We start from the raw sequence: 10,654 nt of genomic DNA, 5'->3' as shown, positions 1-10,654 counted from the left end.
CAGTCTTTCCCCCCAAAACAATAACAAAGTCTTGGCTCTATTTTTACCCAGCCTTTCCTCTTCACTGTGACTGCCCTGAAGCCGGGCCCCAGCTTCTGTCCGGCTCAACCGAGAGTGGGGATGAAAGCTGACTCACATATCCACTAAACACGCACGGCTGCACAAACTCCACAAATAAACGCCGTCCGCTGGAGGTAAGACATGCAGACGCACAGATGCAACGACGACATGCGTGATGCACCTGCTCACTCACATGTCCCACAATGTGTGTTTCAAACTAGGGCAAGGCAGGGGCTTTGATTTCTGTGATTTCTATTCATATATTTGAAACAAACTATTGCTCGGTCATCGCAGCACAGGGACACTAAATAGGTCAAACACCCCTGGAGACATGTTCATGTTGTCACCAGAGACAGTCACAGCAGATAACTGCAATCCCTGCTATAAAAAGACCAGCTGACACAGTCGACTAATGCCTATAGATAAACATACAGACGCCGTGGTATTTCACAGCAACCCACCCAAACAGCCTTTTTACGATCCGACAGGCAAACTATTTTTGAATGCACTGCAGAAACACAGCACACCACTTTGGTGTCCTTTGACCTTTGCAGACGTGCATACGGGAGCCATGACGTGTTCTGTAACGGGAAGCCGGAGGGGCTTGGCAGAAAGGAAAGAGTGAAATCTGCTGTTCTCCTGTTTAAAGAAAAGGCTCGCTGAAGCAAACCACTGAGCAGTATTATCTTACAGAGCAACATCAAATGCACACTGCCACCTAGTGGCATCGCCGGGTAACATCTAGCAGGAGTGAGAGCCAATGTGACAGTGATGCTTTCACTTGATGGCTGTAGTAATATGGACAAATATCAGGAGTTCTTTTGTCTTTATTGTAAAAAAGTATTTGTACTGTAGTAGTGAACTCATAACAAAGTAGACACAGAAGAGGACACAACATGAACCCATGTAAACAAAAACCCTGAATGTTACAATCATTTGTTTTATACCATCATAAGAAAATACTGTTTTCATTATTATTATTTCATGTGTGTAATCTAATGTAAATCCTGATGCAAGAAGCTTGTTTACCTCACGTCAGTCTCGACGTGGTTTTCCTTTTCTTCACTGTTCCACTTTCCTCAATCTTCATTTTTGCGTTCTCGTGCACCGCCATCTTTTCCTCTTCGCCATCGTTTTCCTCTTTCTTCGGCCGCTTCATTTGCGGCGTGTCTTTCAGCTTTTGGAACTTCTTGAGGTCGGCACAGAACAACACCTAAAACAGACGAAGACCCTGTTGTGGTTATGGCAGAGATGCACCATAGGAGACGTGAAACTCACCGACCACACTCACCGACTGAGCCCAACCAGCGTAAGGACCCCACAGTTTTCTGAAAAAATCCCCTGTTCAGAAATATGACACGGGACTGTGTTAATGACTGAAGGGAACCACCATGTTTACAATCAGAGTACATGTACTCCTGATGAGGAATACTGACCGATATCTCGGTGAACTTTCTCTGTGATGCTCTTCTGTTTGTTGTCAGAAGCGTAACTGTAGTCCCGTTTAGCGATCTGCCACACGTGAGTGTCTATGGGCACGGCCTCTGCCTTATCCAGCGCCATCAGACACACACAGTCTGCCACCTACAGGAAGACACTTTGATTACATGTTACTGTTACAGGTTCATGAAAAAACTAGAAGAGGCTAAGGGACCCTTTAGTTGACCTTGGTGCCCACACCGGGGAGAGTACGCAGAGCATCACGGGCCTGCAGATATGGGATACTGCGTAGACCTTCAAGCCACTGGAGCCCATGGGTGTCCAAAATCTGCGCCGCGCTCTGCTGAAGGAACCGAGCCCGGTATCCAAAACCGAGATCCCTGAGACGTGCCTCCACGCTGCTGTCTGCCGGTCACCATATAGAAAACAACACGTTTTGGATGACAATGGCTTGTGGAGTTTATGCAAGGAGACCCTATGATTTATTCGTATTTGTAATATAGTACCTGCGAGCGCAGACAAGGAGGGAAAGCTGTAGTAAGAGGTTTCATCCAGTTGGCAGAGCGGGACGCCCAGAGACTGACACAACCTCTCCACCATGCCCTGGATACGAGAGATGTGATTGTTGGAGGTGCAAATGAAAGAAAAAAGGCATTCAGTGGGGTCCTGACGCAGCAATCGCACACCTGGGGAGAGACCAAACATAGTTCATAAAAACTAATTACTGGCTCAGCCATTACTTTAATGTGTAGTAATAAGTGGCACCATGGATACACAAACACTGACCTGTGAAGATGCCTGCAATGCGCTTGAAGTGGGGGTCCGCTGCTCCCCAATCCTTGTACAGACCCCCCAGGTTCACGTTCAGCTGGAAGTAGTCTCTCAGCATCCCTTCATCCTCCTCAGCGTCCTGCACCGAGGTCACAGCCAGCGGCTCCTCCTCTTCCTTCATCAAAGCTCCTTTGAATCCCTCCTCTGACTTGTTTTCCATCTGGAGAGAAGCACCAGCACTTCCCTCAGCCTGCCTGCTCCGGCTTTCGTAAACACGGTACCAAAGAGTGTCATCTGTCTGAGTCAGAGTCCAAACTCGCCCTCCCATCACTCCGGTCCAGTGGCCTTCTGCACTTTCTCTCCAGCTGTGGGTTGGCAACACAAGGACACGAGGATTCAAATGGTCTCAGATATAACTTTCTATTATCTATCCACTGCCGCTGTTATTGTTAGTGTAATCACTTTATTATTCCCACCATTACTGTTACTACAGCTTTGATTTCATGTATCTGTCATATGGATCTATGTTGTAATAATTGACATAATTATGTTATAAGTACTTTTAGGGAGTTTATCCATATCAGATGGAGGGTCTATCCTATGGACTCTGCCAGAAAAAAAGGAGAAACTTTCTCAAAATAATGACATAGTATCGACTTATTATCCCAAAATATTGACTTAGTACCTCAAAGATAATGAGTTAATATCTGAGAATAAATAATGAATAAATAATGGCATACTACACATAGGCTACTAAGTAATTATTATTATTATTTTGATATACAGAGTAAATACTTTGAGATAATAAGTCATTTTAGATAGTAATTCATTTTTGAAATACTAAGTCATTATGTTCAGAATATTAAGTGAATATTTGAGATACTAAGTAAACATTTCACTTTTATTTTGACAGTGGCGGAAGTGGGTTTCCATACGGAACAGATGTTGTCCTGTACAGATTATAAAGCCCTCTGGGGCTCATTTGTGATTTTGCGCTGTGAAAAATAATATTATTTAAATTGTTCTAGAAATACCCTGTTGATTGCCGGTAGACTAACTGTACACCGGATTCACACCGACCTTACCGGAAAGATTGCCCGCAGGCGAGAGTGAGATCCAGCCGCAGCTCGGACTTCGCACAGGGCAGAGATCTCCACACCTTCGCCCCCGTTGACAGCACCGCATGTTTGGCCATGGCTGCCGGCTGTTAGTGTCCCGGCATTATAACACGGTGTATGTGGCAGCTTCAAAACAAGCCCTGGAATACTACAGCGCCAATGTTCGGCTACAACAACCCGTAAATGTCTTTCACGGAGTTGTTTTAGCTCGGGCGATAATGATGGACAACAAAGACCTAACACTGTTGCAAAGCTGCGCAAATTAGAGAGGAAAATCTTTCGAGTTTGGGTGCTTGTGATACAAAAATAATATCTAATACAAATAAGAAGTCGTTTCCGGTCATAATTTTCTGTTAATAATTGTCAAATATTGCCGAAATCACAATCTGATGCAACATTACCCAGCTTCCGGTAGACCCTTCTTTCATGTTGTCAACGCAACTTCTGATTGGCTCTCGCGGTCATAGTGGGTGGGCACTTTAAAAAATCCAGTTCGCCATTGGTTAATGTCATCCGTGCCCTCGGTGTCCCATTGGCTGATATTTTAGTACCTCGCTTCGAGGCGTGTGCAGCCAGGAAGCCGCCCGTTGCTCGTCCAGAATACGTCGTGTACGCTGGTGGCGTGTCTGAGCGGCTCCGAGCTTCGCCGGTGAACACGGGGGAAAATGGCGGATACGTTAGAACTTTTCACTTCAATCGGGCTCAGCGAGCAGAAAGCGAAGGAGACGCTGAAGAATGAGGCGCTCAGCTCCGCCCTGAAGAACGCAATAGTTCAGGTACGACCTGTGTGTGTGTGTGTGTGTGTGTGTGTGTGTGTGTGTGTGTGTGTGTGTGTGTGTGTGTGTGTGTGTGTGTGTGTGTGTGTGTGTGCGCGCGCGTGTGTGTGTGTGTGTGTGTGTGTGACAGCTGTGGAATGTGACACGTTGTTTTGTGTGTCCACTGTCAGATCTTCTTCACTTTTTTAAAGCTGCTCTAAACGAGGATTGATCGTTACTTTTTGAGGAGTTTAGTTGTCCACCATGCTTTCACTTTCCCTATGACGCCGTTGAGTCTCTAGACTTTCACTTTCTCACTCATAGTTGATTACAGGACTGTGATCAGGGTTAAGATAAGGCCAATGATAACTGTATACCATCCTGACCTCACTGACGTACATTCATCTTTCCCCTGGTGTCCTCAGGCCCAGCGTGTCCGTGGGCCATCCGGAGTGGACAAAGCCATGGGCACGCTGCTGTACAGTATGGTGTCTCGCCTTAAAGACTCAAAGCGCCTGGCGTTCCTCTCAGACAGTATAGTTGAGGGGAAAATCTGCACGGAGCTTCAGCTGGCAGGTAACATCTGACACAAACACGTAAATGAATCCTAATCTTTTCCAACAGAAAGGGATTGGTGTGCATTTTAATTTGTTGGATACATTGCCACCACACAGCAGGAAATGAAATCGACTAACTCATTGTCTTTCTTTCTGCAGCTGCACTGGAATTTGTGAAGTGTCATCCCAACGACCCCATCGACCAGAAGGAGTTTGAAGCAGCCTCTGGAGTGGGCGTGGTCATCACGCCGGAGCAGATCGAGGAGGCGGTAAGCGCCTGAGCTTTCGTACCCAGAGAGCACGTCTTGTGTCGTGGTTTTGTTGGCTGACGGTGAAATGTTGTGCAGGTGGAGTCTGTGATCAAGAAGCACAAGGAGGCGCTGTTAAAGGAGCGGTACCGTTTCAACATGGGACTGCTGATGGGTATGATGTCACGCTGATTTAGTTAAATCGTTGGACGTCTCAACGGAGAGCAGTGTCTCACTCAGCTTCCCTGTCTGTTGCAGGAGAGGGGCGCTCTGCCTTAAAATGGGCCGATGGAAAGGTCATCAAAAATGAGGTGGACATGCAGGTGTGTTGTGAAAAGGAGAATATTTTAGAAGTAGTGTGTCTGTCGTCCGTTGTCACGCAAATTTTCAGCGAAATTTCCAAATGCAGCGTTTCCATCAACTGGTTTGGAGCGGATGAACTCGGCTACCGCATCGTTTCAGAGGTTAGCATATAGGCTTGCATGGCTGTGATCTGCCAGTAAAAAGAGTAGAAGAAGAAGTCACAAGCTGGGAGCCAGTCTGATCCAAGGAGAAGGGTTAATTTATTTATTGTCATTCTACAATTTAGATCATTTTTTTCCCGGCTAGAGTGCCGTTCAAGCCTTTTATTATTTTATACAGACAGTGTGGAAACAGGGAGAGAGAGGGGGAAGACATGCGGGAAACTGATCCCAGGCCGGGAGTCGAACCCGGGATCGAGGACGTTGAGCCTCTGTACACGGGGTGGCTGCCCTAACCACTGCACCACCGGCCGCCCCGTCATTCTACAATTTAATTTATTTTAACTAAAGACAATATCAACCTCAAGCATGTGTAAAAACTTTGAATAAGCCATTTTCATACAACATTTCAAATGCAAACGATTGTATATTTTCATCTGAGGTTGTTTGGTTATTCTCCCTGCACACTGTGACTTAACTCTGACTTGGTTCTTCAAGGTCTTACATCTCTTAGGACCCAAGACAGAGGCTGACCTGGAGAAGAAACCTAAGGTGACACATTATTTTAAGGAATAAGTTCATTAAAATTGTGGGAAATGCTTGTTTTTCTTTTGTGTGGATTAAACAAACCACATATAAAACTGCAAATAGTGAGCTTTAGAGGTGCTGGTAGGCAGATTTTGATGCCTAGAGATGGGCTAGCCGTCTCCACTTGTTTCAAGTCTTTATGCTAAGCTAACTGGCTTTACCATACAAATATGATCTTCTCATTTGACTCTGCAAAAACCCAAGTCATTTGATTTCATCCATGGTTAATATATAAATGTTTTACAGGCCCAGAAAGCTAAAGTCACAGAGAACGATGTAAAGGCAAAGAAAGAGGAGGTGGCAGTGACCGGTAAGCAGCAGCAGCAGAAACATTAATTTCATGTTTTTCTCATGTTTTTTTGTGTTATTTTTTAACTTGCTTGTTGGCTGTTTTTAGGTGATGGGGTGACTGGGGAGGTGAAGTCACTTATGGAGCAGCTCCGAGGAGAAGCGCTGAAGTTCCATAAACCAGGTGAGAAGGAATCACCTGCACAATTAGAAACACTTGTTGCTCATTTATAGCAATTTAAAGGAGGAACTTACGGAGTATGTTGATCTTCCATCATGCAGGAGAGAACTATAAGACTGAAGGCTATGTGGTCACACCCAAAACTATGGAGTTGCTTAAGAAGCACATGGAGGTCACTGGTGGACAGGTACAAACTGTACATGTTACTTTTGGAGATGAAAACATTTCATGTGAAAATACTCATTTTTTTTCCTTTTCTGAATGTCTTTAGATACGTACGCGGTTTCCTCCTGAACCCAACGGGATCCTTCACATCGGACACGCCAAAGCCATCAACTTCAACTTTGGTTACGCAAAGGTTCCTGTCTTTCTGTCCTCCCATCACATCTACATACGCCAGACATGCTAACAAATGTGGCCACTATGTGAGAATTTTTCAGTTATATATATATATATAACAAAAAAAAGTTACATTTAAAGCTATTCTATACATGTATCTATAATAATTATACTATATAAAAATGTGAGTTTGATTAACTGCATTTTTTTATTCTATATTCCTATTATCAATGCAATTGTTAACTGCTGTCAACTCCAACATCAAACACATTTGTTTTTCTACCCAATGAGTTTATTTGGGGGGGAAATATTCTCACACAGCCATTTACTGTCACTCCTCTCTGGTGCAGCAGTTTGCTTTAAACCTCGTCTGTTCCTGTAGGCAAACAATGGAATTTGTTTCTTGAGGTATGATGACACAAATCCAGAGAAGGAGGAGGAGAAATACTTCACTGCTATCAAGGAAATAGTGGAGTGGCTTGGTGAGTTGGAAGCTCTTCGGTTTGACACCTTCAGGTTCATTCGTGTGGAACGTTCCTCATCAATGTCACCGTCTCTCACAGGCTACAAACCGTACGCCGTCACGCATGCATCCGACAACTTTCAGAAACTCTACGACCTCGCCGTGGATCTCGTCCGCAGGTGAGTGCAGGACATTTCACGCGTGTTGGTAAATGTACACAAGCCAGTAGATCAGGTTTGTTGGTTTCCCTTCAGGGGTCACGCGTACGTGTGCCACCAGAAGGGGGAGGAGCTGAAGGGCCACAACATCCTTCCGTCGCCGTGGAGAGACCGTCCCGTGGAGGAGTCGCTGGTGTTGTTTGACACGATGAAGAAGGGGCTGTTTGCCGAGGGAGAGGCCACGCTCAGAATGAAGATGGTCATGGAGGACGGGAAGCTGGACCCCGTGGCGTACAGAATCAAATACACGCCGCATCATCGCTCAGGAGATGAATGGTATGAAAACGTTTTCATGTAAATCCATTCTTTCTCACATCAAGCTGTGTTTTGTTCACACACGTGTGTCCTATGATATGCCTCTGCAGGTGCATCTACCCCACTTACGACTACACCCACTGTCTGTGTGACTCCATTGAGGACATCACACACTCGCTCTGCACCAAGGAGTTTCAGGCCAGGTATACGCCGAGTCTTTGGTGAACCGTCGCAGACCGTCACACAAACGCATCGTCACGCTCACCGTTGGTTCTCTTTGCGTTTGTAGGCGCTCGTCGTATTTCTGGCTGTGCAACGCTCTGGATGTGTACTGCCCTGTTCAGTGGGAATATGGCCGCCTGAACCTCACCTACACCGTTGTGTCAAAGAGGAAAATCATCAAGCTGGTAGAGACTGGCGTCGTCAGGTAAAGAAGGCTTTGGCCAAATTTCCCATTCTGATGTAATTTATTTGAACTATTTATTTGACATTAAGTTATGGAACAGTTTGTCTTGTAATGAGTGTAAATGAAGGGGCTGTAAAAATGTCTAATTACAGAGACTGGGACGATCCCAGACTCTTCACTCTGACTGCGCTGAGGAGAAGAGGCTTCCCGCCAGAGGCCATTAACAACTTCTGCGCGCGGGTATGCAGAATGGAGGGAGGGATAAAGGAACGAGTTATTAAACGCAGGAGGACGCGCTGTAAGGGTATGTTACATGTGTTGACAGGTCGGAGTCACGGTTTCCCAGACGACGACGGAGCCCCACCTTCTGGAGTCGTGTTGCAGGGAGGTGTTGAACGACACGGCGCCCAGAGCCATGGCCGTGCTGGAACCACTCAAAGTCACCATAACCAACCTCCCTGAGAACTCGAAGGTTGGTGCATGACCTTCAGACATTGAACGTTCCCTGAGGGCTCGTTATAGCCCCTTCATTCTTTTGCATGATATTGAATATTCCTGCTGTGTTCCTCTTCTGTCTCAGTCAGACGTACGAGTGCCAGACTTCCCTGCCAACGAGGCTAAGGGCAGCCACGCCGTCCCATTTACTCGCACCATCTTCATTGAACAGGGTGACTTCAGAGAGGTCAGAGTCCAAAAAATGACAATACAAGTAGCAGACTTTCTTTGTGCCATTTCTGGAGCAGAAATTCACCATCACTCCTCTGTGTTGCAGGTGATGGAGAAGGGCTACAAGCGTCTGACCCCAGACCAGCCTGTAGGTCTGAGGCATGCTGGGTATGTCATCTCTGTCCAGAAGGTCATCAAGGTGAGAATCCAAATATTTCCAGGTGTGTTCAGATTAGGTGAGGTGAGAATCAGGCGGGATAACGTGGGTCAAGTTCAAACTGCAGGCAAGTTAAAAATTAAACGGCTTCTGATGAAATCCTAAAATAGCCTGCTGAGTGAGTGAGTTTCATTCAAATGCAGAGTTTTTTATGTGGTCCAACCAGGCACCAACCTCCAGGTCTGAAAAGTGATGCCAACTGAAGTGGCTTAAACGTGCATTCCTTCTAATGACCAGCAGGGGGCTAGTTGCAAACACAGAAGTCTGATTGTATAGAAGCCTGACGTCCCCTTTGTTTCTCAGGACGCTCAGGGCAAAGCTGTGGAGCTGGAGGTGAGCTGCTGCAGCTCTGAGACCGCCGAGAAGCCAAAGGCCTTCGTCCACTGGGTCAGCCAGCCGTTGGTGTGCGAAGTGCGCCTTTATGACAGACTGTAAGTCAAAAACACTGTCATTCGTGACCAATATTCCACGTGGAAAACTCACTTCACCAAACGTTTTCCTCGTCTTTGCAGATTCAACCACAAGTTTCCAGAGGATACGTCTGTCGTGCCCAATGGCTTCCTGAGCGACATCAACCCGGTGAGCAGCTCTGCAAACCTGCGACAGATGGCCTGTTTGGATCAACTGGAGCTGTTTTTGTTTACAGTGTTTCCTCCTTTTTGATATTTAGGACTCCATGCAAACGATCACCAATGCCTTGGTGGATATCTCCGTGAAGGGAGCGAAGGTTTTGGATAAATTCCAGTTTGAGAGAGTTGGCTACTTCTCCTTGGACCCTGACAGCACTGCAGATAAGGTACAGTAACTTTGAAACTGTTGTTTGATTTAAAACCTGCTTTTAAAGTTCATTGATTAAATAATGTGGCTACATCTACATGTCCACCGCCTCAGTAATGAGTGAAGTGTAACTGTAAAATGTCTTGCACTGCAGCTCATCTTCAACAGAACAGTCACCCTCAAAGAAGACCCCGGGAAGATCTGATTGGTTGAGACGGAGCTGCACTTCCTGCTTCCCATGAGCCCACCGATTCATGTCCACATTGTTTGCATCACTTCCTGTGTAATATGACTCAAATCAAATGCTGTGATAATTTCACGCCGTTATTTCTAAAGAATGCTGTTTTATTTCATGAATCAGCCCCACTGAAGATTTTCTATATCTATAATACAAATACTTGCAGTGTTACTTCTTTGTTAAATATGTAACTTTGATCATTGTACAACAAGGACTTTGTGCATATTAATGTAATTATTACACAGAGGTGATGCTCTCAAATGCCATACCAGACTTTCTTACGAGGGTGGGGGCAGATCACTGCCAAGCCATCATGTGTATTTTTTAAGACTCAGATTGTGCTCCTGTGTCCTTTTGACAGGAATAAACAATACGCTGAAACAGGAAACTTGCAATGTGTGCTGTGTTAGTAACCTGAAGTCTCTAAGCTGATGTTAATCGCCTGTGGTAGTATTTTAGATCAGGATAGTTTATGATGATATTTTGGCTCTGATTATTGTCTCCTTCACTCAATCTAAGTGGCAGTAATAGACTATATAAAGAATAATTTCTGTGGACAGAAACAAACATTGAAACTAATACTTATAAAAGGATGGCATAGTGATGCA

The 10,654-nt window shown here is 45.4% G+C and overlaps 2 protein-coding genes across 2 annotated transcripts; one reads left to right on the top strand and one right to left on the bottom strand.

Moving 5' to 3' along the window:
* Positions 1-875: 875 nt before the first annotated feature.
* Positions 876-3,893, bottom strand: ogg1 (8-oxoguanine DNA glycosylase). Its single transcript, XM_084014728.1, has 7 exons — positions 3,357-3,893; positions 2,287-2,636; positions 2,007-2,186; positions 1,727-1,905; positions 1,497-1,644; positions 1,352-1,401; positions 876-1,273 (listed from the first exon to the last, which is right to left on the bottom strand). Exons 1-7 carry the CDS (start codon positions 3,464-3,466, stop codon positions 1,091-1,093), a joined length of 1,200 nt encoding a protein of 399 aa, XP_083870854.1. The 5' UTR covers positions 3,467-3,893; the 3' UTR covers positions 876-1,090.
* A 74-nt stretch (positions 3,894-3,967) lies between these two features.
* qars1 (glutaminyl-tRNA synthetase 1) lies at positions 3,968-10,434 on the top strand. The gene is made up of 23 exons (XM_084014727.1): positions 3,968-4,165; positions 4,570-4,720; positions 4,861-4,970; positions 5,049-5,124; positions 5,208-5,272; positions 5,909-5,962; positions 6,245-6,308; positions 6,396-6,470; positions 6,569-6,654; positions 6,739-6,825; positions 7,189-7,288; positions 7,370-7,448; positions 7,524-7,763; positions 7,853-7,945; positions 8,032-8,169; positions 8,301-8,388; positions 8,474-8,620; positions 8,729-8,830; positions 8,921-9,013; positions 9,335-9,462; positions 9,544-9,610; positions 9,702-9,827; positions 9,963-10,434. The coding sequence occupies exons 1-23, from the start codon at positions 4,055-4,057 to the stop codon at positions 10,011-10,013; spliced, it is 2,331 nt and encodes a 776-aa protein (XP_083870853.1). The 5' UTR covers positions 3,968-4,054; the 3' UTR covers positions 10,014-10,434.
* Positions 10,435-10,654: the final 220 nt, after the last annotated feature.

The sequence above is a fragment of the Eutrigla gurnardus genome, assembly GCF_963514095.1.
Source record: "Eutrigla gurnardus genome assembly, chromosome: 8".
Lineage (NCBI taxonomy): Eukaryota > Metazoa > Chordata > Actinopteri > Perciformes > Triglidae > Eutrigla > Eutrigla gurnardus.
This window is presented reverse-complemented; position numbering and strand designations above follow the sequence as displayed.